Source organism: Orycteropus afer, unplaced genomic scaffold, assembly GCF_000298275.1.
Source record: "Orycteropus afer afer isolate SDZICR_OR568_19922 unplaced genomic scaffold, OryAfe1.0 scaffold00027, whole genome shotgun sequence".
NCBI lineage: Eukaryota > Metazoa > Chordata > Mammalia > Tubulidentata > Orycteropodidae > Orycteropus > Orycteropus afer.
The window spans coordinates 3,514,185-3,541,445 of record NW_006921614.1 but is presented as its reverse complement, the minus strand read 5'-3'; the positions used below and the strand labels follow the sequence as shown (position 1 = coordinate 3,541,445).

The 27,261-nt window shown below is 38.7% G+C and overlaps 1 protein-coding gene across 1 annotated transcript in view; it reads left to right on the top strand.

Moving 5' to 3' along the window:
- LOC103192400 (desmoplakin) overlaps positions 1–27,261 on the top strand; it is a 48,540-nt gene that overhangs the window by 7,885 nt on the left and 13,394 nt on the right. The window contains exons 2-17 of the mRNA XM_007935381.1: positions 6,390–6,492; positions 8,788–8,936; positions 9,694–9,868; positions 14,308–14,436; positions 15,566–15,616; positions 16,710–16,871; positions 17,834–17,938; positions 18,967–19,062; positions 19,616–19,741; positions 20,298–20,450; positions 21,277–21,431; positions 22,632–22,758; positions 23,719–23,920; positions 24,453–24,679; positions 26,152–26,318; positions 26,764–26,902. Of these exons, the coding sequence (XP_007933572.1) occupies positions 6,390–6,492; positions 8,788–8,936; positions 9,694–9,868; positions 14,308–14,436; positions 15,566–15,616; positions 16,710–16,871; positions 17,834–17,938; positions 18,967–19,062; positions 19,616–19,741; positions 20,298–20,450; positions 21,277–21,431; positions 22,632–22,758; positions 23,719–23,920; positions 24,453–24,679; positions 26,152–26,318; positions 26,764–26,902 (2,266 nt within the window). The remainder of the gene's footprint in view (positions 1–6,389; positions 6,493–8,787; positions 8,937–9,693; positions 9,869–14,307; positions 14,437–15,565; positions 15,617–16,709; positions 16,872–17,833; positions 17,939–18,966; positions 19,063–19,615; positions 19,742–20,297; positions 20,451–21,276; positions 21,432–22,631; positions 22,759–23,718; positions 23,921–24,452; positions 24,680–26,151; positions 26,319–26,763; positions 26,903–27,261) is intronic.

Genomic DNA, 27,261 nt, shown 5'->3' with positions numbered 1-27,261 from the left:
ACATTTCAACTGATGTCTTGTGTTTTGTGAGTCTTGAAATTAAGATACTATCCTTATAAGAAGTAAAAACATTTTATGCAAGTCACTTTTTTTTTTTTCCTTTTTACTTAAGAGCGTGAAAGGAACTCACAGGTAATATATGTGAAAAATGCTTTGGAAAGTATAACACCCTAAGCAAATAAGCCTTAAGAACAATAGTAATGCATTATTTAATTATCATGATTTCTAACAAACATTTATTGAGCTTTTCCTAGGCCATTATTCCGTGAACCTGAATGCAAAGGGATAAGAGGCAGATTCTATGGCACACATAGAATACCCTATGTTGATTGAATGAACAAAGGAAAGTGGAGAGACAGGTACAGACGGAGAAAAAGGAAAGGAGGAATCCTTTAAGAGGATTCAAGTACAATTGGAGATAAAGTATATATACATGAAAAGATACATATGCCAAAGATACATTTGGCATAGCCCAAATGTTTAATGAGGAGCTCTGCTAGCATAGTGCCTAAGGCAATTGACTGCTAACCAGAAGGCTGGTGGTTCAAACTCACCAGCTACTCCTCAGAAGGAAGGTTGAGCAATCTATACTTCCTTAGTGATAGCTCCTTGGAAACCCAAGGAGGGACGCTATGAGTTGGGTCTGACTCGACGGCACATAACAACAACAACAGTCTTATGAGTGATATAGATAATTATAAAATTATAATAACAGAGAGAAACTTTTGAAAAAATATTTCAATTATAATGCTGCATGTGCCTCTTCAAAATACATGCCTTTTTTTTAAAAAAAAAAAAAAAAACCCTAATAATCTTGGGAGCTCTGGTAGTGTAGTGCCTAAGGCACTTGACCGCTAACTGGAAAGCTGGCGGTTCAAACCCACCAGCCACTCCTCAGAAGGAAGGTTGGGCAATCTATTTCCATAATGATACTGCCTCTGCCTCGGAAACCCAAGGAGGGGTCGCTATGAGTCTGGTCTGACTCGACAGCACATAGCAACAACAACAACAAAATAATCTTGAAAAGAAGCGTTAAACTACTACCTTAAGACAGCTAATTTTGGAGTCTTGTTTTTTAAGGAAAGAGTGTTATTGAAGGTAATAAAATAAAACATAGAAAGCTCTATAATGTTGCTCACACACTCATGTGGTCCATCCTTGGATTAAAATCCAGAACACGTTTTCCTTTTAGCCGTTGACGAAAGATTTCTTTTTTTATGTAAACTGTTGGAACCATTACTTGTTTGAACAGGTTTAGAATGAACTTTAAAAATATGTTTGTGCAGACAGGTTCTTTGTAGTATGAATCATTTGTCTTTGTGAGTTTGAAGATAAAACAGAATTTCAAAAAAGTTAAAAACTATGAAGGATGAACATTATTTTTTCAAAGATAGCTTTTCATTTTCATTTAGAAGTCAGTATTCTTTTGATTTACCTGCCCCAAATGAGTTTTGTTTTCCTAACAACAGCAACAACAATTCTTAAAAAAAAAGAGACATATGACTTTTCTTCCATCTACCATGCCACCGAAATGAGATTTAGAGATTGAACTTTGAGGTTTGTTAGTACAATTCTTAACGCAGTTCAAAATTTCCACCTCTAACACTCATACATACCAGTGTTGAAAATGTCTTTGTTGCTAGGGATTTTTAAAAATCTTTGTATCCTTGTTGAATAAATACATTTATTTAAAAATATTTCTTCATATTATAGAATTTTACATTTCCCCCCAAGAGCACTATATAAATTGAAGAGGAAGCTAAGTTATCAGAAGCCAGAGCACAAACTTTTATATTATTTTCAATAGAAGAATGTGTTTGGCAGTTTCATAGAGTTACACAATGAGTGAGTAGAAGAAATCTTCCATATCATCTAGCCCAACAGAGGAGAAAACTGGTTTAGAAAACTTCTGGAATAAAAAATAAAATTATTAGTCAATAAAAAATATGATCTGACTTACCAAGTTGCAAATTACACAACTTTTTAAAAATACATGGTTCCCTGAGACAAGTTCTCCTAGCTGACCTGTTAAACAATCCAGCCTTGTACAACTGGGCAGTGTGTGAATTTACGTGGGTCCTGATCCTTTCTGCTGGCACTTCCTCGTTGATTTTAGTACGGACGTTCTGTGTAGATTCTTCACGGGGCTAAAAAAAAGCAAATTGATATTTGAAGGTGGATTCACTTTTCCTTAGTCCATAACTCTCAATTGGCCTGTTTTTGTGGATTGAGCTGTCCCTAAGCTGTACACCTGGTTACCTTTCTTTGGGTTTGTTTTAGATGGTATTCTTGGCTGCACCTCAAACTGAAATGTAATTATGAGTGAAAGATAGGTTACATATACCTTGCTCTAAGGATCAGACACAGTGGTGAAAAGCTATATATAAGATGAAATTTGGTTAGTCAGATCATACTTTCCTGTAGACTAATTGCAATACCAAATATTTTTTATTTCATTGTTTAAACACTTTAGCTTTTAATTTTCGGACCCTTAAAAAGATTAGGTATCTAGAATAGGCAAATACCTAGAGAAAGAAAGTAGATTAACGGTGATAAGGGTCTGAAGGAGGTGGGGATGGAGAATTACTGTTTCATAATTTTCTGGTTGGGGTGAAAAGAACTTTTTGGAAACAAATAGTTTTGATAGTTGAATGTTTTTAGTTAAAAAGATTGGATTTGTACACATTCCCCTTTTTTTCTCACACAGTTATTACTCTGTTTATTAAAGTGCCAAGTAAAGGACATAAGGGCTTTAGTGGACATGTGGTAAATATATGCAAAAGATAAATAATTATTTTCTAATATTTTTAACAGCATATGAAGTTACCTGTGCTTTTTTTTTTTTTTTTTTTGAGATCAAATATTTGTAGGATTGAAATGCAAATTGCTTTGTAGAAGTAGGAGTATCTTCTAAATCTAAGAGGGGACAAAACAAAAATGGAGAAAATCCACCAATATTTTAAATTTGAGTGTTTCAAGCAGTGTTTAATTGTCTCACCTCCCTTTTTCCTCGATACATTTAATCTCAAAGTGTCATGTAAGAAGATAGGGGCTGAGTACAAAGATGCTGGTGAGTTTTCGTATTTTCTTGTCACATGAATTTGGGATTATAAATTCACTTTAAAAAGATGTGCAGATCCTGGATAGAGTGGGAGAAAAATGTGGAACAAACCTCCTAGTCATAAAAAAACCAGGTTTGATAGAGACTGATGAACCCCCTATGGCCCCTGGGCACCCTTCAGGACTGAGATTGAACTCATTCCCATGGCTTCTGGGCAAACAATAGACAGGTATATAAGGTGAACATTTACACCAAGTAGGTACACTCCTTAGAACAATCAAGCATGGGAGATCAGAAGGACAATATTATTTATACAGGGAAATAGATCAGAGGGCAGGAATGCATAGGAAAATAGGACACACAGTAAAGGTAACCACAGGGAGGAAGTGGGAAGAGAGCTGTTACGTTATGGGGATTGCAATCAATGTCATGAAACAAAATGTATAAGAACTGCTGTATGGAATTTGCTCTTGCATCCAAATTACAATTAAAAAAAAAAATTTCATAACCAAGAGAAAAAAAGATTTGCATGTACACTTTGGTATATTCTTTCACAGTTGAGTTTGGCCTCCGTGGCTATTTTTTGTTTGTTTTATATAGGTTTTTATTTTAGAATAATTTAAAATTTACACAAAGTTGCAGAGATAGTACAGAGTTCCAATATACCGCACACACATTTTCCCTTTCTCTGCCTCTGTTGGATAGTTGCCTCTCAGCTTGTGATAGTATTTATTGCAGTTCATGCTATTAAATCAGCTAAGAAACTCTGGCTTTCCATTGTAAGAAATAGCTCTTTCATTCTATGCTTGAGACTGGCCTTTTTCATGGCAATCATCCTCTCAAGCAAATTGCTGAACAGAATTTTTAAGTTTCAGAAGAAATGCACTGTCAACCCAAAAGGGAATATTCTGACAAATACAATTACGGAAGACCTTTCAAATTCCTAATCTATGTAGGGTTCTAAATGAGGTTTCTGTCTGTCTCAATTGTTTTCTTTTGTCTCTTTAATTTCTTTCCTCAGTTTTATAATAGGTACTTTTTGGAAAGTGTTCTGATTCTAAGTCAATTGGAATTTTACACAAGTTAGGGCAACAGATGCGGTCTCGTTTACTTCTCAGGAGTACGAGACATGTGCCAGATTTCCTGAATAATTCTGGGTGGAAGAAAGACAGATTGACTCGCTGATGTGGGAGGGGCAAGGTAGATGGGTATGGGGTGGGTATCTTGGTTTTGATAGGTGGACAGTTCGGGAGGCACGTTGCCTGGGCTTGACTGGAGGAGCAGGTGTTATCATTGGGAGTGGTTCCCAGGGAGAAGCAGGTTCCTCACCCACGATAAGCTAGTGCAGGCATGTTGGGGAGCCTTGCTTTCAGGGAGGAACCCCAAATGGGTGGCAGAAAAAGAAAGTCAGTCCTTCCACGTGGTGTGATAGAGAAGTTTCCCATGTACTTGCATTCTTACTCCATCACTGCACAAATACACCCATTGTTTTTCAAACTTTTTTTTTAACCAGTGGAATTCTTTCTTTAAAACACACAGCTCACTCGCGCTCTCTCTCTTTCTCTCTCTCTCTCTCTCTCTCTCTCTCACACACACACACACACACACACACACACACACGAAAGTCCAGAACATCAAACATATAAAAGCAGTGCAGGATGATCCTGGTGAAGGGCCAAATCGCCTGAAAACCCCATGAGAACTCTGTCTTCTTAGAGCATATTAAAGAGGACTTTTTGTGAACATTAAGTAATTATTTAATATGCTTTAAATTTCTCTTAAGTACTAAGTTTCTGTTTAAAAACTCATTACCTTCCAGTGCATTCTGACTCATAGGGATCCTAGAGGACAGAGTAGAACTGGCCCATAGCGTTTCTAAGGCTGTAATCTTTATGGGAGTAGATTGCCACATCTTTTCTCTGGCAGAGTGGCTGGTGGGTTCAAACCACTGACCTTTAGGTCAGCACCCTAGTGTCTAACAACTTTTTCTGTTTAGGGTGATGTGAAACTTTTTGAAATGGCTAGTGGTAATGGTAATCACTGAATTGTACGCTTCAAAATGGTTAAAATGCAATTTTAAATATTGTTATAAATATTTTACTACAATAAAAAAAAACTCTCAAGCTAAATTATACTAAGTTGTACTATAGCATGATTCTTGGCAAATTGAAAAGTAAAACTGTTTTAAAAGCCTTGTTCCTTTGTAGATTCATTTGTACTGTGGAGCTAATTAAACTACTGTGGGCATTTCTTTCTTTTAACTAGGGAAAATCGGCAACATCCCTCTTTAGCATCACTGTGTTTTAAGACTTCTGCCAAGGTTCTTCCACATCAGTGCAAGTGCATACTTTGAAATGTACAGTTTGATGGGCATTGTTGTGTAGAAAAATACTTATACTACGATCATCTTGAAAGGAAAAGAGACTTGTTTTTGGACGAATGGTATTTAAATTTCCTATCACTTCTCTAGGAGCTCTGGTGGCATGGGCCCTAAAGCATTTGACTGCTAACCAGAAGGTTGGCAGAAATCCAGTGGGGGTTGCTATGAGTCGGAATCGACTCAATGGCAGTGACTTTGAGTTTGGTTTGGATCCCTTTCCTCATACTGTTATTTCTTCACCATTATTGCCTTTTGCTGTGATTTGCAGAAAATGTATTTGTAGAGTAAGTTTCCCCCTCATTATCCACTCTTCCCTTCAGCCAGACATGCTAGTGACATCTTCATACTATGTTTTTGACAGTATAAAGGCTTCCTGTGGAGGGATTGGTGGTGTGGGGCTCCCTGTTCTGGACTGCTGTAGGATGATGCATAAATCAGCTGATAGAGAAGCTGAAATAGCTCCGTGTCATTGTGAGAAATGTATTTTCACAACTGAAAAAAGTATTTCTGGATTGGATCCTGGACCCAGAAAAGAAATTTACTGTGAAGGCCATTAGTGGACTAATTAGTGAAATTTGAATCAAGTCTATAGATTATAGATTAAAAAGCAGTATCATGTCAATGCTTAATTTCCTGCTTTTGATAGTTCTATTGTAGTTATATAAGTGTATGTCTTTGTTCTTAGGGCATACACACTGACATATTTGGAGGTAAAGGGTTATGATTACGCTCATGGTTCAAAAAATACATGCGTACATAAATAAATGGACACACACACATTGAGAGGGAGAGGATGAAGGAAACATGGCAAAATGCTAACACTTGGTGAATCTACGTGAAAGATACAGGAATGTTTTTGTCCCATATTTGAACTTCTTTGAAGGTGTGAAATTATTTGAGTTGAAAAAAATTATTTCATGTCTGGTTTCTTTGTGTTTGCTCCATTAGCCAAACTGGTACAATGTCCAGGCACCAGAACCAGAACACCATCCAAGAACTTCTACAGAACTGCTCAGATTGCTTGATGCGGGCCGAGCTGATCGTACAGCCTGTGAGTTATCTCTGTTCTTCTGGTCAGTTCCCCCCAACTCTTGTCAGCACCGGATGTTGCTCCTGGCTGGCTTAGACTCTACCTTGTCTGTCCTTATTCCCTGACCTCATTCACATAGACAGTTGGAGAGACTGCCTTTTTCAAAACAGACCAGAGTGGGATGTGTAACTTGTGATGTTAGTTTAGCAATGGCAACCAGTCCTCACACAAAGTTATTTTTTTCTTACCAACAAATATTTACCCTACACATTGCCACCCTTTTGGAATTGCACCAATCTATTGTTAATTGATGTGATTTGTAAGACTTTCTCTTCCTAGAAATGCAATTGGACATGTTCCTATAGCTGGGATGTAATGGATTGTGACGTGCACTATCCATTAAATAAGATTTTGGTTTTATTTTTCAGGAAGAATGGCCATATTGTGGGAACAACTGCAGTTGAGAAACATTAAAATGTGGGAAAATAGGAATTTTAAAATTGAGGTGATATTTGTGTAGGACCTCATGGTATTTATTCCTTGAGATGGCTGAGCTGTCTTAGGATCTCATCAAGTCAGACTTAAAAATCACTGGTTCCATGATGTAAAACATTGCAGTATCCACATTTGCTCTGAGTTTGCTAAAAATAAACGAGAATGGTGGGGCCATGGCCATCTCTTCAGTTGCTTCCCTGAATTGTATCTTTTCAGCAAAAGAAGGGAGCCCCAGTCTCCCTGCTGCTGATGTTCCTGTAGGGTTAAATCTGGAGTCTGGCCCTCCACAAAGCACTCCTGATAAGTGGTCAGTCTATGATGGAAGCAGAGATTTTAATCAAGTGAATTTATGGGCTTTGTTTGGAGATGACTTAATGTTCTAGTGCCTTAATTTTATTTATTTATTTATTAATTGTGCTTTGTGTGCAGATATACAAAGCAGATTTGTTTTATATTCAACAGTTCATGCACATTTGATTTCATGGCCCTGATTACCATCCCTAACCACAAAAAGCTCTCCTCCCCTCTCCTCTTTGCAATTATCCCCTCTATGTGCCCCCTTTTTCTTTCTTTGTTTCTTTTTTTTTAATTTTTTTTTTATTGTGATTTGGGTGAAAGTCAACAGAGCAAATTCACTTTCCATACAGCAGTTCACATACACGTTGCTCATGACATTGACTACAATTTACCCCAATGCAACAGCTCCCCTCCAACTTTCTCCCAACAGTTACCTCTTCCTTGTGTCCATCACTCCATGCACTCCTGCCCCCTGAGCTGTCTCCCTGTACATAAACAGCCCTTCTTTCTCCCATGATTGTTCCTCCAAGGAGTGTATGTATCTACCTCAGGTAAAAACGTTCAACTCATATGCCTGTCTTTTGTTTGGCTGGAAGCCGCAGGTGTGGGTTCAATTCCAGACCTGAAGAGCACCTAGTGCCATAGTCTCAGTGGTTCCATCAGGCTCTATCAGACCAGCAAACCTGTCCCCCTTTTTTTTTTCCAAATGATTCTGAGTTTTGTTCCACATTGTTCTCCCTTTCTATGTAGGATGATCTCCTACGTAGATCCCGCTCCGAGTGGTTGACAGTGGTAGCTGGGCACCATCTAGTTCTTCTGGTCTCATAGTCGTATAGGCTGTGGATCGCATGGTGTACCAGTCACTAGGACTAATTGTTTCTATGAATCTTTGGTTTTCTTCATTTTTCTTTGCTCTGGAAGAGGAGAGACCCATCGTTGCATCTAGATGGCTGCTTGCAAGCGTTCCCAGTCGCTACTTACCAAAGTAGGAGATGGAACAATGTTTTGTGTAGTATGTTATGCCAGTTGAGCTTGATGTGCCCTACAACTATGGTCCTGAGCCCACAGGTTCAACTACTCACTCCCTCTGGGTAGCTGGATGTGACCAAGAAGTGACTTCAACCTTGTCCCTTGTCAGCTCTGCTGTGCATCTGGGAATTCTTACCCCTGTGCCCTTTTTTATCTACGCATTCTTGTCTGTCCAGCTTTTCATCTATGTCAATGCTGCCCTTCTGATGTCTCATGGCTGGTTGATCTAAGGGATGCATCTCCCTAGAGTAGGTGGCTGTCAGTTTCCTCATTTAGGTATCATGTGGGGTCTGGTTCCAGTTCATCTGTCTAATTAAAAAAACAAACTTACTTGACTTTTGTACATCTAAAAAGATATTTGTGGTTCCACAAACTAGCTTGGGTCCAGTTCCGATTGGTTGAGCTCTCCGATTTGCAGCGTACTCCTTTAAATGTCCATCATCATGCACATGGAGCTTTTCCTTCTAATAATATATTTGCTTTCCTTTCTTTCAGGAACTAAAATATGGAGATGGAATACAGCTTGCTCGGGGTAGAGAGCTGGATGAGTGCTTTGCCCAGGCCAATGACCAGATGGAAATCACCGATAGCTTGATCAGAGAAATGCGGCAAATGGGCCAGCCCTGTGATGCTTATCAGAAAAGGTATTGCCAGTAGAGACTGAGTGCAGTCAGACCTCACCAGGAAGAATGTAGCATACCCACTTACACTCCAGTCCTGTGACCCAAGTCTTCCTTAAAAAGAATGAATAGTCCCAAGGAAAGTCTCACTGCTTGGTATTTTGCCCTTTATGTATCTCTGATGTAAATTGCACAAAATCACCACCTTCGTATTTTGTGAGATCATGTAAAGAACTAAACAGACCTGCCCAAAAGAAGGGCAAACAGTTGAAAGGCTAGTACTTATTTTCATGAACTGAGTTTCTTCAGAAAGAAGTTTGTTCTAAGGGATGGTAGCTGTACATTCATGTAGAGGGTAGTAAAGGCCACTGGCTCAGCACTGGGCTTTTAAGAGTCTAATATCAAATCAAGGTTAGTTTAATGGATACAAAAACGAGACCCTTTCAGTTGGAAACATAAGTTTAAACTGTGAATGTGTGGTCTGATTTTGCTCTTATGGTACCCAGGGCACTAGGAAGAATTCCCAGGATGAAACTCATGAGAAAGAGAGAGGTGCTACCAGCTTAGGCAAAGGCAGTTAAACTTTCTGTGATGTTTCGGACTTTGAGCACTATTATAGGGTTTATTTTTTTAGTATGTGATCAAGATTCTTACTTTACATGGTAAAGGGAAAAGTCTTCAAATTGACTCGAGGGTAACTCGGAAAAGGAGACCTTTTCCCAGAGCATGTTTTCATAGGAAGTTTTGCTGCAAAGGTATAATTGTATTTCTTCCCTTTCAGACTACTTCAGCTTCAGGAGCAAATGCGTGCTCTTTACAAAGCCATCAGTGTCCCTCGAGTCCGAAGAGCCAGCTCCAAGGGTGGTGGAGGATACACTTGTCAGAGCGGCTCAGGGTGGGATGAATTCACCAAGCGCCTCACCAGCGAATGTCTGGGGTGGATGAGACAGCAAAGGGTAAGCGGTTCCAGAAGGACTTTTATTGGTTCTCAAACACCCCAAGCCTGTGCAGGCCAGGTATGTAGACCATAGCAGGGCAGCTCCAAGTGTCCTGGTCACAAAGAGGACCTCAGGTTAGCAGAAACAATATGCTGTTTTCTAAATTTCTCTCATTTATAATTTGAAAAATGAGCTTCTAATTTGAAATAAATGAGCTGCAGATGGTGGTTTCTGCACGTACTTTAGATGTCAGACTCTGATATATGGTGCTTTGCATTGCAAACCTAGACATTGTACAACTTGAATTTTTACAATTTGTGGTACAGAAAATAAAAATTCATAAAGATGTACCTGGGTTCCTTAGATGTCTCTGGGTGGTGCAAATGTTTAATGTTCTGAACTGCTAACCTAAATGTTAGAGGTTTGAGTCCACCCAGAGGCTCCTTGGAAGAAGGATCTATGTTCAAAAAACAAGAAGATCTAGTGATCTATGTTCAAAAAAATCAACGTTGAAAGCATAGAGCACCGGTTCTTCTCTGACACACATGGGGCTGCCATGACCCAAGCCTGGAATGATGGCAACTGGAAATGCTCAGACATGAAGTCAGGGAATCAATTTTTCAGATTCAGTGATACTAGTCAGAAACAATGCAGCTGATGTCCATTACAACCTTTCCTCATGTAGTACCTGCAGACCTGCCTTTCTGTTTGTCCAAGAATGAGGCCTTATTAGCCCCCACTTAAATACTTTTGGTTTGACCATGATTCAGGCCTATTTTTATGGGTATCTTAGGGAAACCATCTCATTGCTTTATAGTCATAGTTGATTATACATTTTTAACAGATAACAATTTAACTAATAAGTTTTGAACCTCCAGCTCTCCTTGTTTATAGCAAGAAAATCTGTTCAGGAAATTTTATGTGTTCTACTTGAGGAATAACTGACTTCATCTGTGTTGAGAATATTGTGGGGGTTTATTTAGAATGTTACCAAGTTGAAGGAGCTAGAAACACAATAAAACTAGATATTCTGGTTTGGGCTTACTGGCTTTTGAAGTGTCAGCTGTCTGATTGTGTAAATATGACATCACTGGCGTGGGAGTGAAGTAAAATAATGGCCACTAAATTATGTGCTGTTCCTTTCCCTAGAACTAGAGTTTCTACAGTGTATGTTTGAATCCTAATTGTTGTTTTTTTGTTTTATGTAATGATGAGGCATGTAATGAACAGGTGGCAGTTGAAATATGCCATAATCATGTAGATGGGAATTTTATAATGAAGACCTGGCCCTTATGACCCATCTTTCTCTTGAGACAGTAGATAACTTAGAATAATAAGTTGTGGCAAGATCATTTGTTAGGTGATGCTTGGCTTTACTAGATGTCATTGGACCAATTTAACAGTGGTTCTGAAGTTTCGCAAACACTTTAAAATTCTCGTATGTGTTCTTTCCTAAGCTATGAGGGCCCATGTGACTAGTCATTCACTGATTTGGTTAACATTTTCTCCCATTTATTATAAAGGCTATCTAATACTAATATTATAGGAGCTCTGGTAGCATAGTACCTAAGGCACTTGACTGCTAACCAGAAGGCTGGCGGTTCAAACCCACCAGCCACTCCTCAGAGGGAAGGTTGGGCAACATACTTCCATAGTGATACCACCACGGAAACCCAAGGAGGGGTCATTGTGAGTTGGATCTGACTCGATGGCAGTGAGTTTGGGTTTTTTTGAGAATACTATTATGGAGTCCTTAAGTGGTGCAAACAATTAACACACTCTGCTGCTAAATGAAAGATTAGAAGTTTGAGGCCACCTTGAGGCACTTTGGAAGAAAGGCCTGGAAATCTGCTTATGAAAAAGCAGCCATTGAGATCTCTGTGGAGCACAGTTCTACTCTGACACACACGAGGTCACCATGAGTTAGAGTAGACTTGATGGGAACTATAAAATACTATGACAGAAAGTGGAACTTAAAAAAGAGAAAAGTCTGTTGTAATTCCAGAAACCTCAGTACGCACCTATTTGCATGTTTTCAAATTCCCTTCTAATCTTTGAACACATATTTCTTAAGCATTTTACGTGTGTCGGCACTGTGCTGGGAATGAGGATTCAAGAATTATGCCCCATCATCCTATTATTGAAGAAAGAAAGTGCATACAACCAACATGCCAAATTTCAATCCAGAGCAACACGATTAATTCCCATGTGAGAGCTGTGATGAAATCTTGCTTAGTTAGGAGTGGGAGAATGAGGTGCTTTGGTCACTGTGTAATGGAGCTTTCAAAGGAAGACCTGCTGCTGGGGTTTGAGCTGCTTCTTAAGCATCAGTGATGTTAGCTGAAACAACCTTTGAACCAAATTAGCTATGAATGTCATATCCTCTAATTTCTTCTCAGTCACTAATGAACAGTTATATAAAATGACAGGTCATAATTTGTCATTCATTCTCTGTAGTAATGTAGCTTTGTAAGCATGCTTTGTAGCAAAGGCTCAACATGTTTAAATTTCAGAAAATAGTATTATCAAATGGACTCAATTTTATGTCCTGGTGTGGCAGTGTTTTTTAACAGATAGGATTGATGAGAATCAGAGCCTTTCACCGCAGGGTTTCAAATGTACTAAAAGGTATTTTATCTCTTCCTGCTGGTTTGCTCTATGATTTTCCCCAACCTTTTTCCTCTTATCCCTTCCTCCCCTGAGCCTAGCCTGCTTTCTTCATTTCACTCCCAGGAGACTGAGTTGCAGTGTCCAGCTGACAAAGGGGGCCATTTCCTCAGTTGCACAGTCAATAGACAGGCACATGGCTCCTTTGCCAGGGTTTTGTTTTGTTTCTTAGATTTGTGTTTCTGGTGATGCAAGGGTCAGATACTATCCTCCAGGCTGATAATGAGGGCCATGAGCTAGAGCTGTTCCTCCTATGTACTTCCGAGGGCACTCGCCTAGCTGTTGCTGTGTTTCTGTTTTAAAGTGTGAATGAGCATGGGAGAGAAGGGTCAAAGTCCCTGGTGACTCCTAGTTGTCTGATCCTGAAATGACTTCCCTTTCTGAAGGCTTGCCAAGTCTGTTGGGACATGGCTGAGGCTCAGAACAATGCGTATTATGTTCTTGTCGTAATGCCACATTGGAATGCTTGCCCTTGGCATGTCTGAGAGATGACATAGGTGCTTGGAAATTTACATATGCTCAAGCAAAAGAAAGGTGAAACAATAGACTTGCCCACAGTGTGACACGTGTGAAGTAACATATTTGATTCCTGCTATGTGGCATTCTTGAATTTGAAGTAGTGGAGACTCAATAAATTTAGTCTGATTAAATTAAAAAGCAAACAAAAACAAACAAACCTAACATAAACCTACAATGTTAATATTGCTTACATTCATTGAAATTAAGACATGGAATATGTATAATAAATTCTTTTTGAAATGGGCTACAGAGACCTTTGTATTATGTCTCACAGCAATTGATAATAATGCTATTAAATAGATCCTGAAAAGAGGGGATAATAAATACTAGATTTTAAGGAATCAACAATTACGTTAATCAAAATAATTTGAGAAATACTTTTAGGTTAGCTAATTCGCTTGGGAAACAGTATGGTTGAACAAACTATTTTTGATGTCTAATTTTAAATGCCTTGAGTGAAGAAAGGAGCCCTGGTGGTGTCATGGTTAAGGCATTTGGCTGCTAACCAAAAGCTTAATGATTTGACTCCACCAGCCACTCTGTGGAAGAAAGATGAGGTGATCTGCTTCTATAAAGATTGACAGCTTTGGAAACCCCATGGGGGTTGCTATGAGTCAGAATCAGCTCCATGGCAGTGAGTTTGGTTTGCTTTGAGTAAAGAAACCACCATCATTATCTTTATAATATTGTTATATCATATGTATATATAACACGATACTAATATCTTTACACACACACTTGCACGTGCACACGTAGATCCACCCCCACCCTCGTCCCCGAGAGTATTCTCTAGATTTCAAGGATGCAATTTCTAGATTATCTCCTCAGTCCACTTTGGGCTTGGGTTATACAAGTTCAGGAAAATTTGTGGCAACGTCCATTGGCTGTTTGGTAATCCTGAACTTTGAAAAATATTTTTACTTCAAAAAAACTTAGTATTTCCATCTCTAGTTTTATCAAGGAGCTCTGGTAGTGTAGTGGTTAAGGCATTTGGCTGCTAACCCAAAGGTTAGTGGTTCAAACCCACCAGCTGCTATGCAGAAGAAAGATGGAGAAGTCTGCTTCTGTAAAGATTTACAGCCTTAGAAACCCATGAATCAAAATTGACTCAATTTTCAATGGCAGTGAGTTTGGTTTTGTTTGGTTTACAGTTTTATCACAACATGCTGTGCATGTTTCTTGGTACTTAGACCCCCAGAAGCAGTAGATAAGATAAGCCAGGTGCAAAAGAGTGACACTCTAAGAGTGTGTTCTTTCTTCCACTTCTGCAGACCGACATGGACTTGGTGACCTGGGGCGTGGACCTGGCTTCTGTGGAGCAGCACATCAACAGCCACAGGGGCATTCATAATGCCATCGGGGACTATCGCTGGCAGCTGGACAAAATCAAAGCTGACCTGGTAAATAAAAAGTTCCATTTTGAAGCCCTTTAAAAAGCATTCTGAAGGATAATATAACTACTTTCTACTCCAGGCAGTTTAGTCTGAAACACTTGCCTTTTCTTTCTTTCTGAAAGACTGGAAATTTTCTAAAACCCCATTTCATAAATGGGGAAGTGGAATGGGATGGACCCACTGTAGACTGTGCAGGCGCTTGACTGTTAAACAGGAGGCTCAGGGTACGCACATTCTCCTTGATGTGAAGCTTAAATAAAGATTATGTGCATGGTAGTTGTGTTTCTGCAGAAAGCAGAGCATCTCCCCAAATAGGGAAAACAGGACAATCATACAGTTTTATATCATTGGTGAATCCTTTCCAATATGATAATTAAAATGTGTTGCTACTAAAGTAAATCATGTTTCATGCTGATGGCTTTTCTTTGAAAAAGTCAGATTTGAAGACAAGTCTAAATCAATTATAGTGTAAAATAGTAGTCTGATCTTAATTGCTTGGTTTGCCTCCAGATCCCTGCACTTTTTTTGTTAGTCTCTCACCCCCCCCACACACACACACACCCCCCAAATACTTTTAAATCATTAACTTTTTAAAGTTAGACCAAACATACTCATCCTCAGTTCTTCTTCTAGCTTTTATTGGCTTTTTTTTTTTTTTTTTGGCTCTCTGAGTACCCTGGGTGATAAAGGGCTTGTATTCGCATACTGACCTAAAGATTGATCGTTTGAACCTGCCCAGCAGTGCCACAGAAGAAAGACCTGACAGTCTGCTTTTATAAAGATTACAGTCAAGAAACCCTTATGGAGCAGTTCTACTCTGTGATACATGGGGTCACTATGAGTCAGAATTGACTCAATGGCAACTTTATTTTTTTAGCAGCCAGTTAGTTTGCTTCCTTATTTCCTAAATCATATTTTAAACTTTTTAATTTTGTCATATGGGAATCTTTAAGTGGCAGTTACTAGGCCTTTACATTGTGGAGGTGACATTACCAGCCAGTGAGTGTTCACCTTCAAACCACCTGGGAAAAGCTCCCTGTTGGTAAAAGATTTCATAGAGCAAACATGTCACTGTATTGAGGTGAGCTGGGGCTGCTCTTTCTATACAAATCTACTCACTTTTGTCTTCTTCTAGCGTGAGAAATCTGCCATCTACCAGTTGGAGGAGGAGTATGAAAATCTGCTGGTAAGCCAACTTATTTCTGAAGTGCATGCAGTCTTTGTTCATGTTCAGTTCTATCAGTTCCACAAATACTGAGGGCCACCTGAGGGTGAGAACCATGCCTGGCATTATACCTGGCCATGTTGGAAAGACCCTTAGGTGCTCCTAGATCGCTAACTTCCCTTTTAGTGTTGTGTTGTTTTTAGACAGCACCTAGCACTGTTTGATTTTCAAGTGTCACATAAATGGACTTGTTAAATGCTTTCAGTTTATGCAGCTTCCTGCTTGTGAATTGCAACCTTTTTTTATGACCTATAAGCAAAAATAAGACTTCTTTTCCTCTGCTAGAGGTTTACCAAGCTATATTTACCATATGGTGACTTGATGCATAAGAAGAATAGGTATTTCCATTCTGGTGTCAGTTTATGTATCCATATCTTCACTCTTGATATTTCCTTGTTGGCAGTGACAATTTTAAAATACTAGGAGGAAAATATGGGGTGACACAACAATTTTCCTTAGCTAGGGTGTGACTGAAGGCAGTTTGAATTTTGGGGGAGGAAGAGGGCAGGAAAAGTGTGATTTATCTTTTTTCTAAAATTAATTTTTTTCATTCTTTTCATTGTGATACAAATCCATATAACACATTTGTCAGTTCAGCAGTTTTAACCTTTACAATTCACTGACATTAATTACATTATTCATGCCATGCCACATCACCTGTATCTGTTGCCAAATTTTCCATCATGATTAACAGATAGATACTCATTGTTTCCTAAACAATGATTCCCTCTTCTCCCCACCCTACTGCCCCTGGCAGGTACTAAGAAACTTTGGTATCTATACATTTGCCTATTCTAGTTGATTTATCTTTTTAAGAATCCATTTTATCTTTGTAGTCTAAAATTCATTACTGAATCATGATTCTTCTGTATTATTCATCACACTGTCTGGATCAACCCTTTTCACATTCCAGGTGGTGGTCACGTATGAGGTTAACATCCTACCTATTCTCGTGATTTTCTTATAAAAGGGACCAGAGTGGTTTATCAGGGAAGTTTGTAGAGAGCATACTGCACGTTTTTACTCAGCTGCTACCTTTGAATGTTCCTTGCAGAAAGCATCCTTTGAGAGGATGGATCACCTGCGGCAGCTGCAGAGCATCATCCAGGCCACATCCCGGGAGATCATGTGGATCAATGACTGTGAGGAGGAGGAGCTGCTTTATGACTGGAGTGACAAGAACACCAACATCGCTCAGAAGCAAGAGGCCTTCTCTGTAAGCTTGCCTCCCAGTAGTTGTAGATTCTTGTTTAGACACTGTTGTCTTGGAGGGCTACTGCTGTCTTGGAATGAATGGCCTTTTAATAATCAGCTATTCATAATTCAGCCTTGGTTGAAATGGTCCTGGGAAATCATTCACTTCTGAGAGATTTTTAGTGGCTTGAGTGGGGCAAAACATTGTTCAATAACCCAGAAGACAGTGGTTTATTTAGATATGGTAGAATTCATTCATTCATTCACATAACCAAGAGTGCATATATTGTTGTTGTTGTTATTTGCCGTCAAGCCAGCCCCGACTCATAGCGACCCCTCTTTGGGTTTCTGAGGCAGTATCACTACAGAAGTAGGATTGCCCAACCTTCCTTCTGAGAAGTGGCTGGTGGGTTTGAACCGCCAGCCTTCTGGTTATCAGTCAAGTGCCTTAGGCACTATGCTACCAGAGTGCATATAGCACTGAAATATGCTGGATAAAAACCTGGAATTAGAAAATCTCTGTATTAGTTACAACAACTACCTGCAGTCACTCTACTTGTGTGATTTTGGACAAGCCATTTCACTAGTCTGCCTTCAGTTATATGCTAAAGAGCTCTGGTGGTGTCGTGTCTAAGGCATTTGACTGCTAACCAGAAGGTTGGTGGTTCAAATCCACCAGCCATTCTGTGGAAGGAAGACTGGGCAGTCTACTTCCATAAAGATTTTCTGCCTTGGAAACCCAGTGGGGGTCAGTGTGAGTTAGAACTGACTCAATGGCAATGGGTTTAATTACTAGATGATCTCAAACATCCTTCCCAGCATTAAAAATTCTAAGTTACTTAAGGAAAAAAATTATATGATTCTTTGACTTTTCTCATTTCCAAAATGCAGTTTTGCATTTGACTTCTTTTAAATACTAGAAATGGCTTGGAAGGCTAATAATGACTCGCTCTAAAGGATTTGTTTCTGATCTTTCATTCACAGATACGGATGAGTCAACTGGAAGTTAAGGAAAAAGAGCTCAATAAGCTTAAACAAGAAAGTGACCAACTTGTTCTCAATCAGCATCCAGCTTCAGACAAAATTGAAGTAGGCTTCATGAAATTAATATTTTTTATTAGTGAAAAAAAAAACAACAACTTTTCACAAATGAATGTGTCTTCTCCATCATAAGGCCATGCCAACTTTATTTTATATTTTGAGATCAATGCCCTAGACCAGGGGTTGGCAAACTTTTCTTAGAAAGGACCAGATAATAAATATTTTAGATTAGCAGGCTATTTGGTCTCTGTCATAACTACTTAACTCTTTCATTATAGCATGGAAGCAGCTATAGACAATATATAAATGAATGAGCATAGCTGTGTTCCAATAAAACTTTATTTAAAAAAGATAAAGTTTGGATTTGGCCCTTGGTTTGTAGTTTGCTGACCTCTGCCCTAGACTACTGTCTGTGGGCTATTCTCAGGACTGACATTGGCTGACAGCACTGGTATGGCCATATTGATTGTAAAGAAAAATACTTCCATATATGTTGGTAAAAGTAATTGCCTTAAGCCTCTCATCCAGCCTTCTGGTTGCCTCAGACCTTCCCATGATCTAGCAACTCTATAGGAACAAGGCTTGGAATAGAGTTTTCAGTATTCTCACCAGTGTCTGTTCTGATTGGTCAGCAGCTCTGCCATTTGGGTATGTAAATATTAAGACTTATCCTTTTAATGGTATCTATTTGTTAAAACTGATTTTAAAATTTAATTTCTGCCTTACCAAGATCAACCAGTTGGGAAATTCCATTTTTAATTTTCAGAAAAAAGTTTGCTTGATTTCAGAGCTTTCGTTGATCTTCCTCTATTGAGGACACATAGGCTCTATACTGCTGAGAATGGTTCCTGGGTGGCACAAAGGATCTCCACTTAACTGTTAACCTAAAAGTTGGCTGTTTGAACCTACCCATCAGTGTCATAGAAGAAAGGTCCAGTAATCTGCTTCGATGGGATTACAGACATTGCAAATGCTGTGACACACAGTTCTACTCTGACACACACAGGGTAGCCATGGGTCGGGATCAACTCGATGTCACTGGGCTTTATACTGTTGACAACACTGTTTTGTTTCAGGCGTATATGGATACTCTTCAGACCCAATGGAGTTGGATTCTGCAGATCACCAAATGTATTGATGTTCACCTCAAAGAAAATGCTGCCTACTTTCAGGTATTTATACTTAGAATTAATTTTTATTATCTCATAGGACTTAATATCTTAGATTTTGTGTGTGCATTAAAAAGGATTAAAAAACAATCTTCAAAACATTACATAAGTAATGCTTATTGGTTTTCAGTTCATAAAGGGGTATAGATTTGTAACCTGGTCACCAGTCACTCACATTAAGTTAATATATTTTCTCTAAGATTTTCCTTTGGCTACCTATCACATAGACTTTTTAGGAGATTATTTTCGTTGAAATAGAAATACTAGAAAATACTGTTTATTGAGGTCCCTGGGTAGTAAGTGATATTTGTACTCAACTACTAACATCAAGGATACCAGTTTGAACCACCCCCGGCCATGGAAGAAAGCCTTAGTGATCTACTTCTGTGAAGACTGTAGCCAAGAAAACCCTATGGAGCACTGTAACACATGAGGAGCAGTTCTACTCTGTAACTCATAAGATAGAATCGACTCAGTGGCAATGGGTTAAATTTTTTGGTTTTATTGTTCATTCAGTTGCATTTGATTTATATGGAACCATTCTCATTGTCACTAGTTTTTTGAAGAGGCCCAGTCAACCGAGGCCTACCTGAAGGGCCTGCAGGACTCCATTAGGAAGAAGTACCCCTGTGATAAGAATATGCCTCTGCAGCGTCTGCTGGACCAGATAAAGGAGCTGGAGGTATGCTCAAACCCAGAGCCCTATAGCCGGACTGGTGGGGAAATGGCATGTCTCTGCCCAACACGGTTTACTGCTACTTTGTATTACTATGTAGAATAAAGCATGCCAGAGCTTAAGCTAGCATTTTCATTGTTTTCCAGTGGCTTTTCTCAGAATGAATTTCTTTACATGCTCAACTACTACTGAAAATTATTCTTGCTTCACAGTGTCTGTGTGAATTGTTCAGAGTTTTTATTAAAACAAAAACAAAGGGGACCCTGATTGCTTAACATGAAAATTCCTCTGGAAAAGCATACTTTGGGTTTTATCAAGAGAGTCCTTTCACACAGGGATATTCTTTCCTATCCATTTAATTCATGGCCTAATAGCTTCCTGAGAGGTGTGCTTTGAAAGGTTCCCATATTTCTCAAAGATGAATATGTGGCTTTTTACAGCTAATGTAACTATAGTGATATTTAATCTGTACTATCATAGTAATTCTATTAGTCATTTGAAGATCTTATCCAAAGTCCACTAGGTATCTATTTTAAAGTACAGTTTTAATTTGTAATTGCAGAAAGAGCGGGAGAAAATCCTTGAATACAAGCGTCAGGTGCAGAGCTTGGTAAACAAGTCCAAGAAGATTGTCCAGCTGAAACCACGAAACCCAGACTACAGAAGCAATAAGCCCATTATTCTCAGGGCTCTTTGTGACTACAAACAAGACCAGGTGTGCACTCAGTTACTCAGAATGATACAAAAGTGTTTCCTTTCTGAACCTATAGATTGTCGGCAATCAGAGAGACAAATTTAGTCTAGGTTTCAGTGAGCACCATAGTAAATATTTTTTTCTTTTAAGTAGAAAGCTGCAATCTGATGAACAAATGCTTATAGCTTTGTTCACTATCAAATGATAATCGTCAATTGTTAAGACAATAGTATTTGCTATTTAAATGATTTATTAAAGCTTGATACTTCTTTCTTCTTATATGTAAAAATTGTGGTTCAAATTCTTTTTATAGGGCTTGGGACTTCTTTCATCTAATATATAAGATTTACTTATCTGTGATCTCTCTCATCTTTAAATTTCTGCCATAAAAGAAATGAAAATTGGAACCATTATGCTGCATATAAAGTGAATGTTACAAATGTCTTGCAGTAGTTGAGATTATCTTTGCAAGTTTTTTATTTAAAAATTTTAAGAACAAAGCAATCAGACAAATGAGCCTGGATAATAAAATCTAATATATAAAACATGAACTTACAAAAAGATTTCTCACTTTACTAATGGGTTCCTAGGCTGTCTTTGAAAAGTTATGTCATCTAATCCACTTTAAACACAGCTCACTTTATGTACACTTTTTAGGCTCCCATGTATTATTTAAAGAAACATACACCATTACCATTGGTGGCTTGTGTAATGATTAACATTATTTGAGAAAAAATATAATTAAGATAAAAACTCAGTTTTCATGTTTGTATCTGTTTATGTCTTTGAAGAAAGGTAAGAATGTGTACTTACGATTAAAGCCAACCGTGTGCTACTTGCCTTGCAGAAAATTGTGCACAAAGGGGATGAGTGCATACTGAAGGACAACACTGAGCGCAGCAAGTGGTATGTAACGGGCCCAGGAGGCGTTGACATGCTGGTTCCTTCTGTGGGTCTGATTATTCCACCTCCAAACCCACTGGCCATTGACCTTTCTTGCAAGTAAGTTGTTAAAGTTCCTAACAGCTATAGCATGAATGTGAGTGAAGAAACTTAGACAAACTATTCCTTATTATATTCACTGGCAAGCCAAGGTTTGAGGTCGCCCAAAAGACACAACTCACACAGGCACTGGTTGTAATAATGCTTTATTCAGATAGAGAAGAAACAGAGCAAGGTCAGCCTCAGTGGCTGCTGGGTCTTACTCTTCAGGGCTGGTGGTCTGCACGTAGTACTTTTGTGCTTTAGGTGAAGGACCCCATGACTTCCCCACAGGGAACAGATATAGCCATGGGGTTGGCCAGGTTCCTGGTGATGAACATGCATAAACAGAACAAATCAGTACTTATCAGACCCATCTTGATAAGGAAAAAGAAGAAACTCGGATGGAGGGAGAGGATCAGTTCCCAGCCTTCAGAATCAGGAAATGTTCCAGGCCCAAGGCTCTGATTAAGTAGTTCAGATGAGGGTCACATGGCCATGTGACAGACCACCTGCCCAACATTCACATCCTAAAAAGAAACTTTATGAAAATCACTTTACTTTTGTCTTGCAGTTTTATGTTAAAGATACTATAATTATTATTAGAGGATAAAAAATAATGTCTGACTGTGACAAAGGGCAGGAGTGACTTATATTTGTTTATTTCAAATGTATTGGTTTGACATTCTTCTTTCCTTCTTAGATAAGCAATAATTTTGCATGTAGCGACAGATATATGGTTTTCCAATGAGTATTTGCTCATCAATAGATGGGACATCCATTTTACAGATGGTTCATGCAGATTCCTTTAAACCTTTTGTTGTGGAACGAACGGTTCAGTCATACACAAGAGTAAAGAGAACAGCAAAATGAACCTCCCATGCTCATTATCAAGCTCCAGCCATCATCATTGTCCGTTGACAAGTTTCTGCCCACTTGTAACACACAAACAAAACCACCACCGTAAAAAAACATACTGTCTATTTAACCAAAAGAATTTGAATTGTCCATTGTAATGTAGATAATTGACAGTGTGCTTTGGGGAAATAAACTAGTCCAAATCCACTGAAATGCTGAATGTTTTGAAAATTGCAATGCACTTGTGACTTTGTCAGTTATGACTTTAGTTTTTTGTGTTGTTGTATAAACACGTCCAGGTTTCCCATTTGAGGTAGAGTATGAAAGTCTGTTTCTAGTCTCTTTTCCCTTTGTGCTTCTTAGGATTGAGCAGTATTATGAAGCCATCTTGGCTCTATGGAACCAGCTCTACATCAACATGAAGAGTCTGGTGTCCTGGCATTACTGCATGATTGACATTGAGAAAATTAGGGCCATGACCATCGCCAAGGTATGTCCACCTAACCCTCAGGATGCTGGGAGGGAGGTGGCTAGCTTCTCTGCAGTACCTGTTTCTACCAGACAGGTCCTGTAGCTGTGCTACATCAGTGCTACATTTATTTCATCAGTAAATCTTTGCAACCTTCCTTAGAGGTTCTGCTCCATCCAGTATAGAATGGGAGGAATTAATGGCTGACTATGAGATAAGCAGAAATATTAAAGTTACCTGACAAGTTGAAAGTGCCCTTTGGAAAGGCCCATTGTCCTGCACTGTTCAGAATATAATGGAAAGTTAGGTTGTAAAGTATTAATTGGATAGCACAAAAGTAAAAGTTGGGATGGAATTCTTAGAAGAACACCAAAGCATTAGTGAATCAAAATTAGTGTTTTCCAAATTGTGATCTGAAGAATCCTAGACAGAGGGGTGCTTTAGGGTGTCAAGGATGGAAGTGAAGGAGAGGCATGGAATGAGAAGGTTTCAGGGTGTCCCATTCCCTTTTCTCCAGTCAGCAGCTTTGCTGTGATCTGCTTTATGTTTGGGGTTTCTGGGTAATATTTCATTTGAAGAGAGAGTTCTGTAGGAAAGTAAGATTGATAATCTACTGCTATAGTTTTTAAGAAAGAAAATAGTTTCTAAATGATCAAAGACCTTTTAAAAAAATGTGGTCAATATATAGGCAACAGAGCTTTTGCCATTTCTGTAATCTTCACATGTACAAGTCAGTGCAATTCAGTGTACAACCATCACCCTTAACCATTATCAAATATTTCCACCACCTTTAACAGAAGTTCGGTGTCCCTTCAAAGATTTTTATATCTATTGGATCCCTGCCTCAAAGATTTTTGTATCTATTGGATACATCCCAAATGCACCTCAAGCCCCTTCTAGAAGGTTGGGGCATTTTTCAGTGACACTTCTTGGCAGCACTGTGGGCCAGTCTTAAATAACGTTTGCTTGGTTTATTTTCAGCTGAAAACAATGCGCCAAGAAGATTACATGAAGACAATCTCTGATCTTGAGTTACATTATCAAGAGTTCATTAGAAATAGCCAAGGCTCGGAGATGTTTGGAGATGATGACAAACGGAAAATGCAGTCTCAGTTCACTGATGCGCAGAAGCACTACCAGACCCTGGTCATACAGCTGCCTGGCCACCCCCAGCACCAGACAGGTAGGTTTGTGACACCTTTCTCATTGCACCAACCATGTTCAGTGTTGTTTTTTTTTTTTTAAATAAAAAGTAGTTTTCATAAAGCTTACTTTGGAACTGTATCTTTGAAAAAAATACATAAAAAACTCATTTATGTGCTAAATTTCAGAATGAAATCAAATGAAATGAACATTTTGTTCTTGCTGTAAAAATATATATAATACAACATTTGCCAGTTTCACATTTTTCATGTGACACCCATTACATTAATATTGTGTTGCAGTCATTACCAATATCTGTTGGCCAACTTTTCCATCACCATAAACAGAAACTTAGTATTTCCTAAACAACTCCCCTTTTCCCCTTCTCTTTGGTCTCTATACATTTGCCTGTTCTAGCTGTTTCATATGCATTAGATCATATAATATTTGTCCTTTTGTGATTGATTTACTTGAAATAAGCATATTTTTATGCAGTGCGAATATTTTTTGAGGCGTAGCACACTGCTGGGTATGAATTTTCTGATTTTTGTGGTCCTGATGTATTTTTACAGTAACAACAACTGAAATCACTCACCTTGGTTCCTGCCAAGATGTCAACCATAATAAAGTGATTGAAACCAACAGAGAGAATGACAAGCAGGAGACGTGGATACTGATGGAGCTCCAGAAGCTCCGTAGGCAGATGGAGCACTGTGAGGGCCGAATGACCCTGAAAAACATCCTTCTTGCTGACCAAGGCTCTTCACACCACATCACAGTGAAAATAAACGAGCTAAAGGTGGGTACTGATGGATATTTTGCCAGATTTCAACTTCCTGCTGTAAATATTTGTAGACAAGAAATTAATTTTCAAGAAAATAGGCTTCTGGCAGGATTTCCTTTTTTCTTTCACATAATTCCAATTTATGGAAGGTCATCAGGCTGTGGATTAAAGCACCTTTGCTGTTGGTTTATAGGTTGATGAATCAAGCTCAAATTGTTTCTTCCATAGGGTATAGTACTATGTTGATTTCAAAGAGTTTCTACAAACATTAATTTGTCTTCTGCCTGAAACAGCCTATGATATAGGTAAACAGGAAATTGACATGGTGAGATTTGATGGGGTTAAAATCTCAAAGCCATCTAAGAGTTGTAACTTGGGCCAACCTTTCAACTCCTAACTCAGTGATCTTCTCTGTTCAACCAAACCTGGGTATAGCATTGGAATGCCTCAGGTACGTAATACTGTAGGACAGGGCCACACTTACACAGTTGATAAGAAGGCTTCCCTAAAGAAAGAAATGAAAGGGCAACTCTGTCTCTTTCTTGAATCCTTTATATGTACTTTTTTTTTTTTTAAGTTGGGGTAAAATAGACACATAAAATGTGCCATTTTAACCATTTTTAAGTGTGTCTTTCAGTGGCATTATATATTCACAGTGTTGTGTAACCATTACCACTGGTTCCAAAATTTTTTCATTGCTCCAGACAGAACTCAAGTATAGCAAGGATTGTGAGGATGGTGCATGACTGGGCAGTGTTTTGTTCTATTGCACATAGGGTCACTATGAGTCAGAGTTGACTCAAAAGCACTTGACAGCAACAACAACAAATAAGACTTTGTACCCTTTAAGCAATAACTCCCCGTTTCCTCCTGTCCCAGCCCCAGGCAATCACTTACCTACTTTTTGTTTTCTTGCATTTGCCTTTGCATTCTAACCCACCCACTGCCCACTGAGTGTATTCCAACTCATAATGACTCTATAGGACAGAGCACAACTGTCCCATAAGGTTTTCAATGCTATAAATCTCTACAGAAGCACATCTTCCTCATCTTTCTCCTGTGGAGGACTGATGGGTTCAAACCACTGACCTTGTGGATCGCAGCCAAATGCTGCCACCAGCGCTCCTTGCGTTCTATTTCATATAAGTAGTATCATATATAATATTTGTTCTCTTGTGTTTGGCTTATTTCACTCAGCATATTTTCAAGGTTTATTCATATCAGAGCACGTACCAGCACTTCATTTTTCTTTATAGCTAAGTAATATTCCATTGTATGGATATACCACATTTTGTTTATCCATTCATTGGTTGATGAACACTTCAGTTGTTTCCACCTTTTAGCTATTGTGAATAATGCTGCAGTGAAATTGGTGGACACGTGTCTGTTTAAGTCTCTGCTTTCAATACTTTTTAGGGACAAAATGATTATAAAGAAATTACACTGTATAAATCAGAGGCGCTTTCCTTTTTTGTTTTTTTTGACAGAGTGTGCAGAATGATTCACAAGCAATTGCTGAAGTTCTCAACCAGCTTAAGGATATGCTAGCTAACTTCAGAGGCTCTGAAAAATACTGCTATTTACAGAATGAGGTATTTGGACTGTTTCAGAAACTGGAAAATATCAATGGTGTTACAGATGGCTACTTAAATAGGTAAACACAACTAACACTAATCTCAGATATTTTGCTTTTCTTAAATTACATTTTCTCAGATTTAATTGGATTTATATACTTTACTGACTGGAGCCCTTGATTTAGTCTTAGTTTCTTTTCTTACTAGAGGCTTATTTACATTATTCTGTGGTTATGAGAGAGTGTGCTCTATCCTCTAGGATGTTACTTCCATTATTTGAAATCTAATGCATTTTAGAAGGAAGTTACACTCTTGGGTCCAGAACTTAAGACTTCTTAAGTGAATTTGAAATGGTGGTTTGAGTCATGATGGAGAAGAAAAAACTAAAATTATCATTCCCTTAACTTACAAAATAGACAAAATAATTTTTTATGTGCTTTAATGTTGTTCTCTTCTGTTAATTGTACCAAGAGCCAGATGTTGGTCTGTTACTAGCAATTTTATTTGCCTCCTTTGCTCTTCCAGCTTATGCACCGTGAGAGCACTCCTCCAAGCTCTCCTCCAGACAGAAGACATGCTAAAGGTTTACGAGGCCAGACTCACAGAAGAGGAAACAGTCTGCCTGGATCTGGATAAAGTAGAAGCCTACCGCTGTGGACTCAAGGTAACTAGAAAGGTTATTAGCAATGTCCCAGTTTACAGAAAAAACACAGGACTCAATTCCCAATTATAAAGCCTCACTGAGTCTCCATGAGTTTAAAGGATTACTGGATTTTTTTTGGCCACACATGGTTGATATCAGTATTGTTTTCCAGAGCAGGAACTATGTGAGAAAGTCATTTGTAGTGAGATTTGTGTGGGGAATGCTGAATTGTACATAGTTGAATTGGTTTTTACACTATAGGACTTCATGTTGTTGTTGTTGTTGTTATGTGCCGTCGAGTCGGCCCCGACTCATAGCGACCCCTTCTTGGGTTTCCGAGGCAGTATCACTACGGAAGTAGGATTGCCCAACCTTCCTTC